This window comes from Lates calcarifer, linkage group LG1, assembly GCF_001640805.2.
Source record: "Lates calcarifer isolate ASB-BC8 linkage group LG1, TLL_Latcal_v3, whole genome shotgun sequence".
Taxonomy (NCBI): domain Eukaryota; kingdom Metazoa; phylum Chordata; class Actinopteri; family Centropomidae; genus Lates; species Lates calcarifer.
The window spans coordinates 22,878,120-22,899,602 of record NC_066833.1 but is presented as its reverse complement, the minus strand read 5'-3'; the positions used below and the strand labels follow the sequence as shown (position 1 = coordinate 22,899,602).

The window sequence follows — 21,483 nt, the reverse complement described above, 5'->3', positions numbered from 1 at the left end:
AATAACTGTCAGCTGCCAGCAGCCAAAGTGACACATACACACAAATACATATATTTATAAGAATTATATTTGCAGATGTTAGCCTATGTTATTGTCATAAACTTGATATTTGGGGGATGTTTAAAAATATTAACTTCAGCTCATCAAAGGTTTATTTTTATTATTTCAATTAAAACTAAACAATTAATCAATTAAGTGACAAAATAATGGGGCAATTTGATTGGCTATTATTTCCTGCTACCGTTTCATATTAATTATTTTTTTCAAATCTTATTTGTTGTTGAAGCGTCTAAATAGTTTACTACTGACTACAACTCCCATCATCCCCCTCGGCGATTTCTCCGGAAGAAAACCTGCGCTGTTCCCTTTCCCTTCCTCTTTCCGTCAACGGAGTTTAGGTAGGACACTTACTGTCTGATTCCCTTCGTAAAATCTGCTTTAAATCTTTATTTTCTCAGTTCATCCATCTTGAACCAACATTTCTAAACGTGCGGTTAATGTGTAAGAATAAGACGCACTGAGTATTTTAACGACAGATGTGTGTTTTGAGGTATTTTTGTAGTTGTGTGTAGCTCATTGGTGACATGGCGCAGAGACAGCGGTGTGTAGCGGCTGTCCGAGGCCGGTTCGCCGGCCGCCATACACCGGACAGATCTGCGTCTGTGAGCCGGAAAAGAAAAGCTACATAAACTTTAATTCAAACATAACTGGCTAATTTAACACTAGGCTGCTCTGTGACTCGGTCTCAACTACAAACCACTGTCACTGTAACGTTAAATAGTTAGCCACGGAGGCTAGCTTGCTAGGCTAACTGTAGCTGACAACTTAGTTTGTTGTAAACGCGTGAGGTATTTTTTTAGCTGTTTTCAAGTTAAAAGTTAAATGTGTTCATAAGACGTGTAATGTAGAATGAGTCACAGGCCTAAAAGTTAAACTGCACAGTTCAAAGTAGTTAATTCAGGTTACCTAGACGCTCGAATGTCTATTAAACCGCTGAAATTACGCTCTTAACATGCTGTGTATATGTATAAGTATGTATAAGTATTTTCCCTTGCCTTTTATATCCAGTGATGTTAGATTTAAAGTCCCACATGTCATCTTCAAAAGTTTCACGTAATTATACAAGCTTCCTGTTGGTAGTAATGTTAATTATAAACTAGCTGGAAAATCTTCAGTACCATTGTATCAGACCTCTTTTGCAAAAATCATATGTGGACCCAAGTTATTGTTTTGGAAATGGTTAATCCATCCAGTCTGTGTCATGACTAAGGAACAATATTATTATAAGTAATTGTGGGAAGCAGTGATAGAAACGTGATATAAATATTAGTACATTCCTGCACTTGCTAAACAATCTTAGGCCATATTGTCACTACTAATAAACATCATAGTTTGGTCAGTGTTGTATTAACCTGCAGAAGCCCTGGAATAACACTTGAGTGTCGTCTGCTTTCAGTACACGATGGGACGTGTGATCAGGGGACAGAGAAAAGGTGCGGGCTCCGTGTTCAAAGCCCACGTCAAGCACAGGAAAGGTGCTGCTAGACTCCGTCACGTTGACTTCGCTGAACGCCATGGTTACATCAAGGGGATTGTGAAGGTAAACAAGGACACATACCTCTTGTCTTGAGAAGGGAACTGAACTCCAGATTGGTTGTTTGTGAGTTTACAAATGTTGTTTTCCTCTGGCGGGTGTGTCCTCTTAGGATATTATCCATGACCCCGGCCGTGGTGCTCCCCTGGCCAAAGTGGCCTTCCGTGACCCATACCGCTTCAAGAAGAGGACCGAGCTCTTCATCGCTGCTGAGGGCATCCACACTGGACAGTTCATCTACTGCGGCAAGAAGGGTGAGCGTGTAAAATTTAACTCAAGGGTCAATCCACAATAGACCAGATGATTAAGGTACACTGTTTGGACTGTATGCTGCACCCACAAGGTAGCACTAACTTCAGGATGCCCTGAAGTTCTACAACGATGTATTTCTCTTGATGCTGAGTTTGTTCTGACTCATTATTAATTTCTATGTTGATTCAAGATGCATCTGATACAGAATTAACATGCAACCTGCACCTTATTTTTCACAAACTACTTAATCCAGACTCTGACGGCCGTGCATAAAAACTATTAGATTTCTAAGCTTAAGCTATTGATATGAGCAGAATTATTAAAGTTAAAGTAGAAGAGTGCAGCTCCTGAAATTAATGTGACTGCCATAGAGATGATGTCTCACACTGTTGCATCTCTTTGGACTACAAAAACCACCCAGTCTGCTTGCAGACTTTTTTTTCCTAAAGTTACTCACTGACCTGCTGCTTCTTAGATGATGATGACGATTTGCTGCTGTTTGTCATACTTGATTTTGAACTGATTTTTTTGGGGGGCTTTTGTTTTGTTCGTGAATTAAAACAAGCAATCGAAATAGTGCTTTGGGATATCTTAGTGGGCTCCTTGCATTATTTGTACACATACATGACTTTGATCAGTCCTGGATTCCCACCAGGATTTGAAGTTGAAACATTTTGAGCTAGATTGGCTGCATCTCAGCCCCTTCAGCACCTGCCCTGGCATCTTTCTAATGGCTTTGTAATGCATTCATGCTCCCTAAAATGTTTTATTAATTGATAATGGAGATAATCATAAGTTGCAGTCTTAGTTGGTCCAGTCTTGTCAGACTTGTCAGCCCAGAGGAAGTGGCATCTAAATTTGTCAGAACAAGGTTAACAAAGCAGGTTGTTCTTTACAGTACTCTAAATTAAAATGTTGCTGGATGGTAGTTTGTGACGTTTCAGTGTGAAGCCCATGTCTCACTATCTTTTGTCCCACAGCTCAGCTGAACATCGGCAATGTCCTGCCCGTCGGCACAATGCCTGAGGGAACCATCATCTGCTGCCTGGAGGAGAAACCCGGCGACAGAGGCAAGCTGGCCCGCGCTTCAGGAAACTACGCCACAGTCATCTCCCACAACCCCGAGACCAAGAAGTCCAGAGTCAAGCTGCCCTCAGGTTCCAAGAAAGTCATCTCCTCCGCCAACAGAGCTGTTGTTGGTAAGTCTGGCGGAGCTGATGTTTCCTCACTGTCACTTCACATTAACATCATCTGCAGTTGAAAGGCTGCATAATTGTACAGTTTAATTTGGCATCTGCGAGCTGAAGAATGTGATTGTACCAGTGCACTGTCTTGACCAGCTCTGCCCTGTTTTATCAAAGGTGTGGTCGCCGGTGGTGGTCGTATTGACAAGCCCATCCTGAAGGCCGGTCGTGCCTACCACAAGTACAAGGCCAAGAGGAACTGCTGGCCACGTGTCCGTGGTGTGGCTATGAACGTAAGTGAACATGAGCATACTGAAACTGTATTACCCATGATGCCGGTCAGGTAAAACTTGAGAATAACTGATGAGACGAGGTGAGGAGCAGCAGACAGTGCTGCTTTTCTCTGCCTCTCTGTTTTATCACAGTAAGCTGATTTTTTTTTTTTTTTTTTTTTAAGTTTTGAAATGTGATCTGTAGTTTTCATTTGCTCACGACAAAACAGCTAGTAGATAAATTTGGGGAAATGATCAGTAATAATCACTTGTCGTAGCATCAGGTTGGAAGCAACTGGCATGAGGATTGGGTCTTGAATGTAGGCTGTTGTAATTTTTGCAAGTCCATGAGCCTCATGATGGACGGGGAAGTTGGGTCACAGTGTGAGAATGCAACTTGGAGTAAAACATACCTGTGTTCCTCAGACTGACGTCCCCTTTTTCTCTCTTTCTCCCTGCAGCCTGTTGAGCATCCCTTCGGTGGTGGTAACCATCAGCACATTGGCAAACCCTCAACAATCAGGAGGGACGCACCTGCTGGTCGCAAGGTCGGTCTTATCGCTGCCCGTCGTACAGGCAGACTGCGTGGAACAAAGACCGTCCAGGAGAAGGAGAACTAAATCTGAATTTGTTGATAATAAAACATGTTCCAAAAGAATCTGGTCACTTGCTTCATTTATGGGTCTCCTCTCTCTCTCTCTCACACACACACACACACACACACACACACACACCTGTCAAAATGTAAGACAGGCGTTTGACAGTGGCTCTAAAACATCCGATTTAATGTTACTGGTAACTTGTTACTGTGACGCACAAAATTAATTGGGGTTTATTTAAATTTCTTATTCCTTTGTGGCTGTTGCTGTTGACAACTTATCAGATAACAACTAAGACCATAACACTATAAGCTGCCAGTCATGTCAGAACAAAGTATTGCAGTTAGAGGTGATTGTTTTTTGTTGATTCATCTGTATGGGCACTTTATTAGCTGTGAGATGTGATGACGTTATTATGAATTTACTGTGTTATTGTGAGACGTATCTGATTTTTTCCACGTGATCAGAAAATTAGAGGAGTGCATTTCATTCACAAAAGGAAAAATTGGAGACTTAATTACATACATATGGCTATTTGCAATAGACTAATGAGGCAGGATCTGGAACGCTTCAAAACTTGCTGAAAGTTGTCAGTACATTCAGTAGTATAGAAAAAGTAAGAGTTATAAGCCAATTCAGCTTATAACTTGCTTCATTTAAAAAAAAAAAAAAAAGACGGAACAGAGGCACAACTCAAAGCAACATTCGTGTGCTAAAGCGCCCCTCTGCAATTACACCGCCACAACGCTAGGTGGCCTCGGTATTGAGTTTCTTCGTTTTGGAATCATAGACTATGGTTGGAATCTAATATATTTTACACAGTCTATGTTAGAGACGTGTACGACCCGACCGGTCACAGCACAGCTGGAGGTGCACGTCTATATATGTATATAAAGATTTATATATCTTATATCTCATTTAGCGTATATAGCTAGCTCAGGCCAACCCCTGGTCGTCTCGTGCGTATCTCTCTGAGGCGGGACGAGTATAAAAAACACACCTTCCACTGCTTCATTTAGTTCAGCGGTCCAACACACAATCTCCTCCGACACCTACTACCTTTTCTGCGTCTCAGCACTATCAGATAAATCAACATTTATTAGCTCCAACCCCAACATTGGGAAACTCAACTCAGTGGCACAGAAACCTCACCGCCACCTAGTGTTGTGGTGGTGTAACTGCAGAACGACATACCAGCATACGAGTATAGCGTGTAACGGCTCACCACGCATGTACTGGGCCAGGTACTGGGACACCTCAGAACTTACATGAGAATTATCCGTTTTTAAGAATTTTACAGTATCAAAGTAATTCATTAACATTTAGTACATCCCATTAACACATAACAAAAAGGAACTATTAGTAGCTAATTCGGCGGACTTAATTTTCTAAGATGTAAAGACATATAGCCTATTTCTACTTTGTGATACAGCAGGTTTTACATAAGTAAATTATTTGAGTATTTCGTCCACATACTCACAGTTTATTTACATTATTTCATGACTAAAGAGGTGGTTTAAGTGTATTACAAAGGTTAAATGAAGGTAGTTTTATTTGAGGACACAGCATATAAATACCAAATATTGTTATTTCAAAATGCATTCGGTTTTTTATTGAATTTATTTATTATTTATTTATTATAATTGAGACTTGATAAAGATACAGATGTGAGCACATCTGTGTGTCTTTATTTTGATGTTGTTTATCATCCAAGACATTGTTTACAATGAATGAATGATTCAGTTGGTTTTGACCCTTAGGCATGGTCATGTGCATGTTTCGCACATCTATAGAAATAATAGTAACTTTGTGCACGTTTAGGTCACATTTCTAGTTTTGAACGCTTTACTATTTTCTTTAAATTATGCTCACATAATTATGTTTTAAAGTTAAACAAAGATGTTTATAGTTATGAACCTGAACTGTATTTTTCTGTCCAGGCGTCGTCACGTTGATTGGATGAAACCCGTCAGGTGAGATGTAACGGTCAGAACACACGCGCTGCGAGAACGCACCTGAAGGTTCCATGGTTGCCATGTTTTATTTTGTTTTTGTTTTTTCAGGTGCATCGTTCAGAACTGGTTATCATTCAAGCACAAACAACTTCCAGACTATGAGAAAACAGTTGGCTTTCGATATACACTGGATGTTTTTGAAAAAGAGACGATTACCTTGAGGAAAGAGACTTCAACAACGACTTCGCATCGCACGTGAGCGTCTACCTGACAGCTGCTGTGACTAACGAGGACTTTCACCTGGAAAATGTGAGATTTTTCTTTTTCCAAATTCAAGTTAACTCATTTCGCTGTTGAGTCCAACATTGACCGCGAATATTGGGAATATTTTGAACTACCAGTTGTAAATTAGTCAAATGAGACTGACTTTGACTGTCTTGACTTAAGTTTGCATTAAGAAAACAAATGCTAATTAACTTCAATCACCTTCAGCTGTTAGCAGAGAGAGAGGTAGCCCTACGAATAAAAATAACATTTGCTCCTCACTTACATAGGCTAATACATGTAGTGACAATAGTTTTTTATTTCTTATATGTTGTTGATGTGAAAAAGTGTGAACTGTGCAGATTTGATAAAATGTTTACATTTATTGAATAACTGATTAATCAATTAGTGGATTGCTAGAAAATTGGCAGCAATTTTAATAATTGATTAATTGTAATTGATTATCTCAATCATTTTTTTAAGGCAAAAGTGCCAAAAATCACTTCTAACAGTTTCTCAAAAGTCAATATTTGCTAGGTTTTTTTTGTTCGTTTAATTAATTTCTGACAGTATACACTTTTCTTTTAGAGAGATGACGAAAGAGGAGAGGAGAGGAGAGAGAGGAGGAGGAGGGAGGGCAATATGAGTGTAAACCCTCTCATATAAAAAGGAAATATTTCATGTTATTATCAGATTTAATATAATGACGAATTATACCTCTGTTTACCTGATTTCTAAAGTTTTTAACTACAACCTGTTTGTCTTCTGTTCATTTCATTTATAGAGATGATGAAAGAGGAGGAGGAGAGGAGAGGAGGTGGAGGGCAACATGACATGTAAACCCTCTTGTGGTAAGAGTAAATATACATCCATCTAATGTTATTACCAGATTTTATGAAGTTTATTATTTGAAGTTTTTAATTGTTACTTCCTTTTGTCTGTCATTTATTTTTGCAGAGAGGAGAAAAAGGAAGGAAAGAAAAGAGAAATGAAGAGATTAGGAAAGAAGACATTGAAGAGAGGAGAGGAGAGGAGGTGGGAGGGCAACATAACGCGTAAACCCTCTCGTGTAAAAGGTAAATATCCATTTATGTCATGTTATTATCAGATTTTATGAAGTTTATTATTTGAAGTTTTTAACTGTTTGTCATTTATTTTTGTAGAGAGGAGAAATTGTTTTTTTTTTGAAAGAGGAAAAGAGAAGGGAGAGACTAAGGAGATGAGAAAAGAAAAGACAAGAATCAAAGGAGAGGAGGTGGGAGGGCAATATGGCGTGAAAACCCTCTCATGTAAAAAGTAAATATTCATTTATCTCATGTTATTATCAGATTTTAAGTTCATTATTTGAAGTTTTTAACTGAGAATCCCTTTTGTCTGTCACTTATTTTTGCAGAGAGGAGAAAAAATGAGGGAAGAGACATGACAAGATGAGGAAAAAAGACAGTAAAAGGAAGAGAGGAGAGGAGGTAGGAGAGCAATATGTCATGCCAACTCTCTCATGTAAAAGGTAAATATTTTTTTGTTATTATCAGATTTTGTGCAGTGATGAATTATACTTCTGTTAACCTCATTTCTAAAAAAAATGTTTTGACTTTTTCTTTTAGAGAGAGGAGAGGAGGAGGTGGAGGTGGAGGGCAATACTAAATGACACACATGAATAATCCACCACATTTATTCACTGAAAATGTAACTATTATTCCTCCTTGTCTGCAGTTTTTAGAAAAAGGAGAAGGCACAATTAGAAGAGAAGAGAAAATTCAGAGGAGATGAGAGGACGTGTCTCATGTAAAAGTAAATATCCATTTATCTCATGTTATTATCATATTTTATGAAGTTCATTATTTGAAGTTTTTAACTGTTACTGTCTTTTACTGTCAGATACATTGAAAGACGAAAAAGACTTTTAAAAAATGAGAGGAGAGGAGAGGAGGTGGAGGGCAACATGAAGTGTAAAACCTCTGATGTAAAAGGTAAATATCCATTTATCTAATGTTATCATCAGATTATATGAAGTTCATTGTTTGAAGTTTTTAACTGTTACTTTCTTTTGTCTGCCATTTATTTTTGCAGAGAGGAGAAACAGTTAGATAAAAGAAACATGAAGAGATGAGGAAAAAACATAAAAAAATAGAGAGGAGAGGAGAGGAGAGGAGGTGGAGGGCAACATGATGGGAAAACCCTCTCATAAAAAAGGTAAATATCCATTTATCTAATGTTATTATCAGATTTTAAGTTCATTTTGTTCATTATTTTACATTGTTAACTGTTGCTCCCTTTCATCTGCCATTTATTAGGAGAAACAGTCAGAGAAGAAAAGAGACATGAAGAGATGAGGCGAAAAAAAGAGATTTCAGTTTTTTTTGTCTTTTCTGTTTTTCTCTTAGAGAGAGGAGAGGAGGAGGTGGAGGTGGAGGGCAATATGAAGAGTGACCCGTCTCCATCAAAAAGAAAAGCATCAGTTTATTTCACATAGGCTAAATGACCCACATGAATAATCCACCATTTATTCATTGAAAATGTAACAATTATTCCCCCTTGTCTGCAGTTTTTAGAAAGAGGAGACACAATTGAAGAAGCGACTGAGGAGATGAGAAAAGAAAAGAGAAAAACATGAAGTGTAAAACCTCTGATGTAAAAGGTAAATATCCATTTATCTAATGTTATTATCAGATTATATGAAGTTCATTATTTGATTTTGATTTATTTAACTGTTACTGTTTTGTCTGTCATTTATTTTTGCAGAGAGAAGAAAACATTTTTTTAGAAAGAGAGGAGAAGACACAATTGAAGAAGTGACTGAGGAGATGAGAAAAGAAAAGAGAAAAATCAAAGTGGAGGAGAGGAGAGGAGGTGGAGGGCAACATGATGTGAAAACCCTCTCGTGGTAAAGGTAAATACCCATTTATTTAATGTTATTATCAGATTTTATGAAGTTCATTGTTTGAGGTTTTTAACTTCTACTCCCTTTTGTCTGCCATTTATTTTTGCAGAGGAGAAACAATTAGAGTAGAAAAGAGACACGAAGAGTTGAGGAAAAAAAAACATTCAAAAAAGAAGAGAGAGGAGGGGAGAGGAGGTGGAGGGCATTATAAGGAGTGAACACTTACATATAAAAGGTAGGAAACTAATGTCTTTGAAAAGCAGTCTGAACATGTGATAACTTAAAAAAAAAGAAAAAACACTGAAAAGTTTTTCTCCTCCTGTGTTTTCTTTTGCAGCCAGGAAAACTCTGGACTACCGCTTCACAAACTGCAACCACGTTAAACCAACAAAGATTTTTCTCATGATCAAACTGTTCAAAAACAAGTGTTTGAAATACAAAGTGACAACAAAATGTCTCAGTTTGGTTTCTATGGTTTATGTTTTACCACATGGTTTTACTTTTGCTATGGATTCCCCTGATATAAGCTATGGGCTATGGGATGTTTCTAGCTATGAGCACACAAAAGATAGCCATTCGCCTGATGTCCAAACTGAGGTGGCTAGTGGAGCAGCTAAAAGAGAGTCTCTCCGGAGAGTGAGGAGGACTTTAACAAACCTAAGCACTGCCGTTCGCCCTGAACCATAGAGACCAGCACGCAGACTGTGGCTGTGGCCGCCCCATAAACACACCCACCTGGCAGGTCTGCCTGCTGACTCTGCCAGTAAAGACAAACTGTTGCTCGGTTGCTAGGTTTGGATCTATGCTGAAATATGGATAACTTCAGAAAGAGAAAAGCAGCGCAGTGCAGAGAAGGTGCACCAAAAAAAAAGAAGAAGCTTGAAAGTGTGCAAAGAGCACTGTTATTTAACATCCAGCAGCTGCTTTGTGCTGTGAACTAGTTAAATGAACTAACTAAACAAAATGTTTTTGGTAACTTTTCGACTTAAATGGATAAAGATATAGATTTGATCATCTTCTATATGGCTTATGAAGTATTTTATATTTTGCATTATAGTCATTAAGGCATATGACATTTGATAGAAAGTGCAGCAATAAAAAGAGGTGCATTGTTCAATGTTATTTTCCGCCCATGTGCATATACATATACATAGACATAGCACAAAGACATATTTTTGGCACAAATGGAACCCCATATCACCCTGCTCCAAGTTAATCAAACTAACTCAGTCCCTGTGATGTCTCACTCTGCTCCAAATTCGTTGAACTAACTCACAGCACACGCGATAATGAGACGTGGCAGGTGATTGGCTGATTGGATAATTGTATGAACAAGCAGGTGAACAAGTTTCCTAATAAGGCACTCAGTGAGTGTGTATAAGACAGACAGTTAAATGATGTGGTGACATAATGGCAGATGAGGTCGAATCCACACAATATAAACCTCATGACGATAGAATTTACTGCAGGAGGAGGCAGAAGTGGACTGAACTGGACACTAGAGGGAGCTCATGTATCAGGACAATTGGGGGAAAAAAAAAGCCTTCATGTGCATTCATAGACTGTAGATGCAGTGGTTCTACTTTAACAGGTGTTTCTGTTATTTTGTCCACCCCACTAACCTTATACTGTGCAGGTCCCAAATCGGCTCTGACCTGTCGAGACCTGGACTCCACAGACCTCAGGGGGTGTCCAGTGGTATCAGGCACCAAGACGTCAGCATCAGGTCCTGGAGCCTCCATGGATTGGATTTGTTTTTCTAGCACGCCCAACAGATGCTCAATCAGGGAATTTGGAGGCCGGGTCAACACGTTGGCAGGGGCCATTATCCTGCTGAGGGTCCACTGCCGTGAAGGGGTGCGTGCAGTCTGCAGCAGTGTTGGTGAGATGGTACGTGTCAAAGTAACATCCACGTGAACGTCAGGAGCCAAGGTTTCCCAGCAGAACGCTCAACCAGAACGCCTCTCTGCCTCTGCTGGCTCGTCTTCCTCCCATAGTGTATCCTGCACCTGGCTGTCCACATCACCTAGAAAACATGACTCATCAGACCAGCCCACCTTCTTCCACTAACGAGATGATCAGTGCTATCACCTGTCAGTGGTTTTAATGTTGTGGCTGATCACTGTACAGTCCTAAACACAAGCTGACTGCAACCTTGATGAAGACAGAATTTATTGCAGGACTGTTTATCAGTTTTATTTAGGTGTTCCTAATAAACTTATTGTACAACTGTTTTCAAAGCCTGAGTAGAGCAAGACGAGTAAACTGAATTTGACGTGCAAAATCAGAGGAATACCCCTTTAAGAGGGATCTCACACGAGTCACATGACCATTTTGTCACAGAGATCTCTCCCTAATTATCTTCCTGGAATCTGCTCACATTTGTTTTTCTCTCTCATTTAAAAGCAAAATGAATCAATAACAGCAGTAACAGTTGCTGCTTGTGTATTAGACCTGGCTGGTTTCTGGATAACCAACAAGTAAAAATGAGACACAGGCAAGATTCCATGTTCTTTATTTGCTAAGGGCGCAATGCTTTTTTTTTGTTATATTTCTGTGCACAAAAAACCTCACAAAGTGAAAGTCCACATCGCGACTGTAGCCCCAGAATTCAACGTCACACCATGGCCAAAACAAAAGTCGGCAAAAAACAGGGCGCAGAACTCTGTACAGTCAATATCTTCTTTAAAAATAACACAAGGACAAAAATGTTCCTCTTAAATCAAATTCTATTTTTAGTGAAATACAACAAAATAAATTCTATAAAATAAGAGCAAAATATTTAAATATAATACGGTGGGCAGAATATTTTCATTTGCAGGAGTATTTGGTATGTTTTAGACAAAAAAGAAAAAAAAAAAAAGAAAAGAAAAATTCAAAAAATACACGCATTCAAGTTACCAATTAAATACAGTATTTACTGATGTTTACCTTTTACTCCTACAGAATTACAAGTTAGCTCAAGTTGCAACATGACTAACCAGCTGCTATTCTTACGGTACAACCCTGCTGTGGAACCTTTTCTCCACGGAGCGAGATGACCGGGGGGGGGGGTGGTCTCGCTGCCGCTCGGGATCGGTTGGTTCGTCCTGAACTGCAGCCAGACGCCAAACCCCACCAGCTCTGTGGCAGAAAGGAAGCCGATGGGCAACAAGTCTGTCTACAACTAGGGGTCTATTGAAGAGACAGAAGCAAACCACACAGTCTATTATACACCAGATAGCCCAGTGCAGCAATTCTGTTGCATATGTGTTTCATTTTTCAGAATTCCTATAGATGAAAGCTAAGCTGTCTATCCCACCAAAACTGGCTGCCAAATGTAAAGTTGTAGGATTATGATGAGCAATTGAAAAGCCACTTATTCATACATTGGTTCAAAATATCGCCCTCATTGTAGATAGGGTAGATGAGTAGAAAAACAAAACAAAAACAAAAACAAAACAAAAAAAAAAAACCTATGGGTAACAACACCCCTCTGGAGATGTGGATTAAGAACAGCTTTAGGTTGTTATGATCACAAGTCTTCCCTTGGGCTACACTATTCTGGTGAGAAGCCATGCTAAATGTTACAGCATATTAACTAGAGCTTCAAAAAGGATTGAATTAATTACCAGAACAAACGAAAAGAAAAAAAAAAAAAGAAAGAAAAAGAAAAGAAAGGCAATGAGTTTCAGAACAATGTTGCATCACTGCTTTTTCACATCAACCAAACACCGTAAAAGTCCACCCAACCATTCCATATGTCACACTAAAACCAACCACAGCTCGTGAGTTGATTTGGCATGGGTCATAAGGTTGCCGAGGAGCTTAAGAATAATAATATTAATTATGATAATAACAATGCGTCCTTCTACAGTTGAATGACCAGTAACCGTCCGATGGTAGAACAAACTTTACTGCTGAGCATGGGTGATAAAACAAAGAGGAGTTGTTGTCTTCTTACAGTTTCTTTTTTTTTTGGGCATTTTTCTTATTTATAATATCCATTTTTGTTTTTCATAATATCTGCAACATCTCCCAACAGCAAACCACACAGAGTTATGCTACTGGGGGACCTGAACAGTCAGAAACATTAACATACTATGTACACCTTTTCGTCGTGTAGACAAGCGCATCAGCATCGTCAGCTCTGGGTAAATTTGTTTTTCTTTATTAGAACTCTTGTCCACTCCCTCGCCTCTGCAGCCGCCAGCAGGCCCCTGTCACACGGTCAGGCAGCCCCAGGCCAGGGAAGAGCGCCTCCCTCAGGCTGACGGGAGAGAGAAGCGGCCTGGAGAGGGGGTGGGAGGCCCGGCTCTGCCCTGCCCTGGGGCCAGAGAGAGAGAAAGAGAGAGAGGCCCGATGAGGAGCTCTGTTGACCAAAGGATGAGAGGAAGGAGAGCGGGACGATGGAGGCTCGAGGCACAGCAGAGGGGGGAGGGGACGTTACTCCTTAGGCGGGGCAGGTGCCGGGGTAGAGGTCGGGGCGGGGGTGACCTCCTCGGTGCTCTCCCAGTTCTCTTGTGCTCGCGGGCCTGGGCCGGGAGTGGGACCAGGGCCTGGGGTCGGGGTCTGGGTGGGGCCAGGAGTCGGAGCAGAGGCAGGACCGGGACGCTGGGGGTTGTTCATGTGCTGGGCAGCGGGCCCGGTGTACGGCTGCCCGTGGGGGTGGTTGTTCTGTTCAGGAGAAGAGAGTGGACAAGAATCAGTGGCTTGAAACAACTACATTATTCAATTAGAAATATTAAACGCTTTACTTTATTTAAAAGTAATGTCTTTGTCTGAGAAGCCACAGCAACGTTTCAGGTGTGTAATAAACTGCGCTAACAACAATCGTCTGTGTAGGAAAACCTGATATTTTGTGTTTTGTATATACTTTAGATTATGTGGCATTGGTGAATAATAATAGTTTGATTTTGACATGATTGCACATACACCATCCTAAATACACAGCTGGAAGTTGCACCCAGACAAATGCATTATTGAACCTTTTTTGGGTATCTTGTTGGGGCTGAGAGCCACAGACCGGTCGATGACATCAAAATGTCCTGAGAGATGGACTAAAGCATCGTTTGCTCTGGTCTTTCAACAGGATTTGTAGACAATCTAATCTAGAATATGTCCAATCTCATCCATTAATGATCCTAATCCTTTAACAGCCATATTCTAGGTGGTCTTAAGGCCTTTAAACTCGCAGTTAACCAAGCAGAGGCCGCGGCCTCATAAACACTGGTTAAAGGAGATTATTTCTCTACAGTCACATCCTGTCATATGCTCAGATCAGATAATGTCACGTGTAGCTGCACTTCTCAAAGCTGAAAGAGGAAGTTTTAGAAGATCTGGAAACGATCTGTTCAGGTAGGGTTTGTTTTTAGATTTATACATTTTTTTAAAATGTAAATAAATTGGAACACAGGTGGTTAATTTGTCATGACAAAAGTAGAAAAGTATAACCGGTCGTATGAGCATTGAGGCACGAAATAACACTTCAGGACGCTGAAGGAAAAATTACTTGTTGCCATGGTTACTGGCATTATTCGTGGCTAGCGGAGACTGGCTACGGGAATATCTGCTCTGCTTTTTAGGGTGAGACACAAATAGTAAATAGGATGTTAGCAGTGTGAGAGAAACCAGTGTCCTTTAAACGTCAGCAAGACATGAGGAGGGTCTACCTGCTGAAACTGGGTGGTTCCAGGAGAATGTGGGTACAAAGAGGTGTCCTCAGGTGGGGAGGAGTCTTGATCATCAGGTGCTTCCTGTTCATCTGGCTCCTAACAGATGTGAGAAAAATGAGCACAAGTTAATTTCAACATTCAAAGAAAGTCTGAATTGTTTTTAAACAATATAAAATGTATGAAAAGTAGGAATTGCTTATTTATTTGAACAAAGCCGTGGATATGATTTTAAGCTTCAGCATTTCAGTGTGAAATTGTTGCGTGGGAAAGTCAAACTTCCAACTGTGTTAATGTTATCAAGTAAATGAGGCTTAAATGAGATTTGATTATGTGTGTGGGTGGATTCTACACCTGAGAGCACCCTCTCTCAGCACGAGAGCTGCTGGTTATTCTTTAGAAATAGATCTAACACATTAACCCTTTCTACTGCCAAGGTTTTTTCAGTTTGTCGTCAAGGGATAACTAGTTTTCTTGCTTGGTCAAAATAAATAAAATACTGAATAACCTGTATACTATTACAACTGTTAGATCATATATCTATGTGAAGGTTAAGTACACTGTATATGTTTAACATGTACTTATACAAAAAAATACATGATTTTAGTCAGAAATAGAAAAGTAACTTCTTTAGGCTATTAACAAATTTGCACTATGTGACGCTCATGAAGACGCCATCACAAAGATCACCCTTATGTTGTTTAAATTCTAGCTGTTATTCATTATTTTGCAATTTAATTTTACAGATTTAATTAGTGACCTATGAATTCTTACTGAGTGCAGGTTTGTTTTTGACTATTAATGATTTGATGCTAATAAAAAAAATCGCTGACACTGACTGTGCCTTAATTTTTCCAACTAACAGATGAGTATGTTGAATTTTTAAATTTGTGCTTAGTGCTTAATTTATATCATTAATTGTGTGTTACAAAAGCCTATAAAGACACCATATATTGGTTCCAGAGGAATGAACAAATTCTTGCTTGATGAAAAGCACAGCACTCATGGTTTTAATACTGTAACTACAAATAAATACTGAAGTATAGCTGAGGCTAGGAGTTTTCAATTAGATGCAGGTGGCTGGCAGCACCAGTTTGAGTTGGGGAGGAAGCAAAAAACTGGCAAAAAAAAAGCACTAGACTGGGATGGAAGACTAGCTTTGTCAGTGTTGTTGCTTTGGCGAATAAGTGAGACTGGGCAACAGGACAGCAGGAGAACAAAGATCTGTTCACTGTGTGCAGCTGCATTACATGATTTCTGATGCTAGTTACACTGTACAGCATCTCACATCTCACCAGCAGCCAGTCTATCTTTTCTTTTACATAGTGGACAACAGAATGAATTATGTTTTTTTTTTTTTTTTTTTACTTTGTTATTTATCTACATCACAAAATGTTTTAGTAACAGCTTGAACATGTTCATAATTTGAGAAGTTAGCATGCCAACATAGAAAAACAATAATATTCATTTCAAGGGGTAATTTAATAGAAATTAAACTGCTAACAACTCTAAGTGCTAATTAAGTTACTATCTATAAATCTTTTAAAAAGTTTGTAGAAACACAACCTTACTCTAACTTCCTCCCTGACTTTTTATATTTATTTGTATCCAAATTGTGTCCTAAAATAAAATGGAGCAAAGTTAACAAAGTGGATAAAACTACCAGGACTCAACATGACACAATGTTCCTAGCCTCTGCCACTGATGACTGTTCAAACTACAGGAAACTCAAAATTATGCAATTCTAACTAAACAAATGTCAGCTGTGTAGGAGGCCTAAACACTGGTCAACTGTTCGTGGCTTCTCTGCTGATTCTTTAATCAAATTTTGTTTCATTTCCTTCCTTTATGTCGTGGTGCCTGGAATACTGACCTTCCCTGGGCTTCCCTGAGTACACTTGAGCTGTGTATGGAATATTACAGGAGAAGTGTGTCATTTGACTGGATTTGTCAACATAGAAATACAAGTAACTTGATACTGAAGAAATTTGTATGCATTGTGAACTGCAGCCATGAGTCAATACAAAACATACACAGCATAGTAAACATGTCATAGCTGTAGCTTAGGGCGGACTTCATTTACAATTAATGGCTCGTTGGAAACACTAAGTTAATGAACCAATCAATCATTAAGTCTATTAAATGTCATATCAAATGTCAGAAAAAAAGCAACAGCTCAAAAAAAGAAAAAAAGAAACATTCCATTTACAAATATATGAAACAGAATAACAAGAAATTAATGATCAAAATTTTGTGGTAGCATTCTATTCATCCCCTTAGCGTTATTACACCTATACAACCCAGGTACACACTGGCCATGTTATTCAGTGGGTTGTTGTACTGATGTGATAAACATCAGGTTCAGGTTGTTAAAGCTCACGTGGCTCAGTCATACAGTATTTCTGTGGGATGTTTCTGTTACTTTCACCACTGTACACCATAGTAAACATGTTCCAATAACAGCCTGGGACACATTTTCCTGTGGTGTCACTTTCAATACTCACGTGGCCTGCTTCATTTTATTTGCATATAACAGAAAGACCCCCACCATACTGATGCTTGACTTCATCAGAAAAGTTTTTCACTGTACATCACATGATGTCATGTACACGTTTATAGAGATTATACAAAAAGTGTCCCTTAACTTTAGATATGGTACACTAAGACTCTCTAAGCACAATCCCTAACACTGAAAGATAAAGTTAATGTGAAATAAGAAGAAAAGGTGTGTGCATGTGTGCAAAGGGTACAATGTCAATGCCATTACCTCTTCAGGACAGAGTTCACAGGCCTTGGCCAGGGTCATACGTGCACTGTGCGAGCGTTCCAGGAAATATCCGTTGGAGGTCTCGTTGCTCTGAACCGGAGGGGACCAGTTGTTGTAGGTGTACTGGGGGTTCCCTGTGTACGGCCTCCTCTCCAGCTCGTCCCCTAACCACTCTACCGCCCACGTCCACTTTCGTTTCAGGTCGCCGTTACTCTGTATGCACACGAAGAACATGCTGATTTAGCAGATGCAGTTGGCAGCGTCCTTTTTTTTTTTTTTTTTAAACTGTTTTACTGCTGTGCTTGGACAGGAGAAGAGCTAGTAGAGCACTGGTTCTTATTCACTGACACTTGAACACCTGTTAGCTACTGTTTGGTTCAGTCTGTACCCATGTGAAAGGCCAAAATTGGTGGACAAGCATGTAGTGATGAAATAGACTTCATTGCAGAAGATAAATACTCATCACTAAGGAAAATTAACTAGGTGTCAAAACAGGAGAACTGCATCTAGGATACAGTTAGTTTGTTTGTGAGCACTGTACCTGTAGGATCTGATAAGCCACAGAGCAGTTGCTGAACAGGGCCACCATGCACTTGATGCATTGATAGGCCCGTTTCTGGTAGTGGTTCTTAGAGCGCTGGATGGTGTCAAAAAGTCCATCTCTGTCGTCTGGAATTCCCTTCAGCACATTGTGGATCCTGCACAACCCAACAGAGAAAGGAGAACTTTAAATTATGATCTCATTTTAAAGCAATGCAGCACCCATAATGTACACACTGAGCAATCACTCTCACCTGTGCGTCTGCCACGAGTCCTCGATGAGCAGGATCTGTAGCAGCAAGTCCAGGTAAGGCCTCAGCTCATAGGTGTAGGAGTACGCCACCTGCAGACAAATAACACGTGTGTAAGTGAACACAGACTCTGTGTGGATAAATTGAACTGAGCCACTGACAGAAACACTGATGTCCTGTTTGTCAAAAGAAGCAGTTTGGTATTTACCTGCCAGAGCAGTTCACTGAGCACAGTGGAGGAGAACTGGGGGTTCTCCCAGCAGCTGAAGCGAAGCAGCTTCACTGTCTCCTCAGAGTTGCTGCAGTCTTCAATGATCTTCTTCACGTAGCTGGTCCTCACAAACAGGATCTCTGCCACCAGCTGCTGAACAGGCATCACTGGGGCTGTCAGGTTGGTGTCCCCATACGGGTTAGGAAGAGGAGGATTACCTGGATAAGGCAGAGGAACAGAAACTTAGCAACACTCTAACAAGTACAAATATGTTTTCTTCGTGCAGTGCCTTAATTCTTTTTCTCTGAAGGCCCTCAGCTCCGAGTTCTGCAAACACAACACAGAGGCTCAGAGTGGCTGGTTTGTCAGTCACTAGATCCTGAGCAAGGATGTACATCGTCATTGGGCTCCAACTCTCTGCACCACTACTCCAGGCTGTGTCACAAGTTATTAGTGCCTCACAATAGTGGAGTTCATATCACATTTTGTGTGGTTCAAGACTCAAATACACTCACCATTGATGGAGGACTGCATGCGTGAGGAGACATCACAGCAGCGGACCAGCTGGGAGACCACAGTGTAGAGCTTGCCCAGCTCAGCGTACTGGTACTTAATGGGAGGTCCGGGACCCTCGTCCAGAGCAACCAACATGAACGTGGCAGGGACATTCAGCTTGAGCAGCTGGGTCTTTTCTGCCAAGCCTGTGTGGAGTAAGAGTAGTGAGAAGAAAGCAGAATTTTAATTATTATATTTTGCATAAGCCTTGATTATATAATTCACAGAGGAACAGATGCACATGACAGGTGAGTGACCCTGGTGCTGCTTACCCAGATTGGCGTACATGACAAAGAGGTTGAAGTACTGCTGCAGGTGACGGCCGTGTTCAGAAACCTCTCTTCTGAGCAGGTTGAGTACAGCTCTCAACAGGTGGTCACTTAGACTGAGGTTATCACAGCCCTGACATACAAACATGGGGGAAAAGCTGAGCTGAGTTACATCAATCAAAAGTACAGCATGAGAAACCTCTCTGTGATAATCTGATACAAACAGCCTTCCCAGAAACTTAAAAGTATCTTCCAGAGAGTCCTAATAAAAGCCATTTTCCACGCGGCTCAGCTCGAGTCTGGCACCAACCTGAGCAGAGGGTCCAGGCGAGGCGGTGGGGGAGGGGCAGGGGCCGTCTTGCAGGGAGAAGTGAGCGATAAAGACGATGAGCTTGGCAAATGCACCACGGACCTCAGCGCTCGGGCACTCAAGCAGGTACTCGGAGAACCGGTTAGGGTAAGCAAACAGAACGTTGTGTGCAAACCAATAGCGTACATTCTTACTGTGTCTCAGCAGGATGCAGAGGGCGTCATACCTAGAGGGGAGGACGAGGAGAATATTTATAGAGCAGGACGAAACAGAGAGACAGCCCTAAAAACACAGAGGCAGACGAGGCTTACCAGTCACTGGCAGGACCCCGTACTACTTTCTTGGTGTGAAAACCTGTGCTGAAGAGGAACCTAGCAGCCAGCTGAGCACTTATCATAGCAATCTCTTCTGCCTCTGGCAGAAGATGGTCTTGTCCTGATTTAAAAAAAAAAAAAAAAAAAAAAGTAAGAACAATGATTAACGTGAAAATCTTCCAGGTCATTTGCATTGTTTTTTTTTTTAGTACAATAACATAAGCTGACAACAGTCTATAAATCTACAGCCAGAGATCAAGGACTCAGAGTACACAACAACATTCATAAAAGTACATTGCAGTCTGCAAGTAGTAGGGCATTTCCTTTGTTTTGGCCCTGGACTCCAGCACATTGGATTTGAAAGAAAATTACCCCAATGAAGTATAGAGCAGACTTCCAGCTTTAAGGCTGTTAATTCTAATTTTCTTTGTCCGATGCAATTTTGTCACCCATTTTATAGGCTACAAATAAAATCCCTTACAACTTCTAGAAGGATGTAAACATCCTCAAACTGGAGCTAAAAAAAAAAGTCCAGTGTGCCAGAATACAGAGTCACACAAAGAAAAATGTGACTGTCCTACTATTAACAGACTGTACTTACACGCATCATTTTGTAAATACTGATGTAAAAGATACTGAACGCCAGAAAATTCCTGTTTTTTCATCCAGCTCAGAATGTGAGACAACAGACTTTAGGGCTCAAAGCAAGCTACAAAACAATGTGTCAACTGGTCTGAGTGATGCAGGTCAACAATATACTGAATCATACATACAAACGGTCAGCAGGTGGGTCATCCCAAACTCAAAAGATAGATTTATTCAAAGAAAGACGGGAAAAAAAATCATGAGACTGCTGCCATTGGCTGTGTAAACAGTAGCAGCAAACAGACTCTGTATTCTTGATTATCTGTATCATTTGGTTGTGTGTGTTTCTATGGCGATCACAGCTCTTAAACGTGTACTTTCCTGTCGGGCATTATTGGACTCTGGCTGCATTAATAATGCATCAGTGCTTTTTAATGTCCAGTGCAGAGGCACTGCTGTTCTCGGCAGCCCATATTTATGCTACTGACTACCAGTTCTTTCCACGGTGATGGTGTATATTAGCATCACTTTGAAATGTTGTTTTCTTAGACAAGCAAGTCAGATAGTGATAAAATTGTAGCAGCAGCTGCTATAGCTTAAGCTTTGAAATCCACCGTAGAGAAATAATAAGGAATTTATAACAAAGCAGCCCTCTGCATATGCAGAGTCATAACTGGAGGAGTTAACCATTGTTAATCAGGTGTAATGCTAATCTGTAATGCATTTTCATGTTGTCAAAGTCTCTATTATGTTATTATCTTATTTTAGCTCTCTACAAATATTTCTTTGTATGATGCCCGTTTCATGTTTTTTATCTGCAAACTAACTGAGCTGCCATCTATGCCTGGTCTCCCTTCAATGAGCCTTACCTGGTTAAATAAGTAAAAACAGCAAAGTTAAAAAAAACCAAAACAAAACAGTACAGTATTGCAATATTTATGCAGTGCTTCTACCACCCCAATGTTTGACTTGAGATTAAATAGCTAACCTGCACAGACTCACTTTTTTTTGGTTGTTTTTTTTTTAATC

General features: G+C 40.2%; 2 protein-coding genes and 2 long non-coding RNA genes across 5 annotated transcripts in view; 3 read left to right on the top strand and 1 right to left on the bottom strand.

Annotated features, from left to right (window-relative positions):
* The first annotated feature begins 291 nt into the window (after positions 1-291).
* rpl8 (ribosomal protein L8) lies at positions 292-3,960 on the top strand. The gene is made up of 6 exons (XM_018702776.2): positions 292-398; positions 1,457-1,600; positions 1,707-1,848; positions 2,827-3,045; positions 3,208-3,323; positions 3,764-3,960. The coding sequence occupies exons 2-6, from the start codon at positions 1,463-1,465 to the stop codon at positions 3,920-3,922; spliced, it is 774 nt and encodes a 257-aa protein (XP_018558292.1). The 5' UTR covers positions 292-398; positions 1,457-1,462; the 3' UTR covers positions 3,923-3,960.
* Positions 3,961-7,103: 3,143 nt separating this feature from the next.
* LOC127142715 (uncharacterized) lies at positions 7,104-7,908 on the top strand. 2 transcript variants are annotated; one of them, XR_007813688.1, is made up of 4 exons: positions 7,104-7,196; positions 7,284-7,416; positions 7,514-7,627; positions 7,834-7,908. It is a non-coding gene; the product is annotated as an uncharacterized LOC127142715 (long non-coding RNA). The 2 variants fall into 2 exon arrangements; XR_007813687.1 differs by having other exon boundaries at positions 7,514-7,880.
* Positions 7,909-8,457: 549 nt separating this feature from the next.
* On the top strand, positions 8,458-9,442 carry LOC108901241 (uncharacterized). Its single transcript, XR_001963868.2, has 4 exons — positions 8,458-8,758; positions 8,863-9,010; positions 9,111-9,236; positions 9,339-9,442. It is a non-coding gene; the product is annotated as an uncharacterized LOC108901241 (long non-coding RNA).
* Positions 9,443-11,499: 2,057 nt separating this feature from the next.
* The window catches only part of usp9 (ubiquitin specific peptidase 9), a 37,713-nt gene continuing 27,729 nt past the window's right edge, over positions 11,500-21,483 (bottom strand). Inside the window, 10 exon segments of the mRNA XM_018702662.2 lie at positions 11,500-13,657; positions 14,653-14,751; positions 17,420-17,632; positions 17,961-18,117; positions 18,214-18,302; positions 18,419-18,639; positions 18,937-19,122; positions 19,249-19,378; positions 19,556-19,781; positions 19,867-19,990. Coding sequence (XP_018558178.1) covers positions 13,427-13,657; positions 14,653-14,751; positions 17,420-17,632; positions 17,961-18,117; positions 18,214-18,302; positions 18,419-18,639; positions 18,937-19,122; positions 19,249-19,378; positions 19,556-19,781; positions 19,867-19,990 — 1,676 coding nt within the window. The 3' untranslated portion in view covers positions 11,500-13,426.

What these genes read in the sequence shown, in the direction of transcription:
- rpl8 (XM_018702776.2), top strand. Translation starts at nt 1,463, where the DNA reads ATGGGACGTGTGATCAGGGGACAGAGAAAAGGTGCGGGCTCCGTGTTC. An exon ending in CATCTACTGCGGCAAGAAGG is followed by an intron (nt 1,849 to 2,826) that starts GTGAGCGTGTAA and finishes TTTGTCCCACAG; the next exon opens with CTCAGCTGAACATCGGCAAT. An exon ending in CGCCAACAGAGCTGTTGTTG is followed by an intron (nt 3,046 to 3,207) that starts GTAAGTCTGGCG and finishes GTTTTATCAAAG; the next exon opens with GTGTGGTCGCCGGTGGTGGT.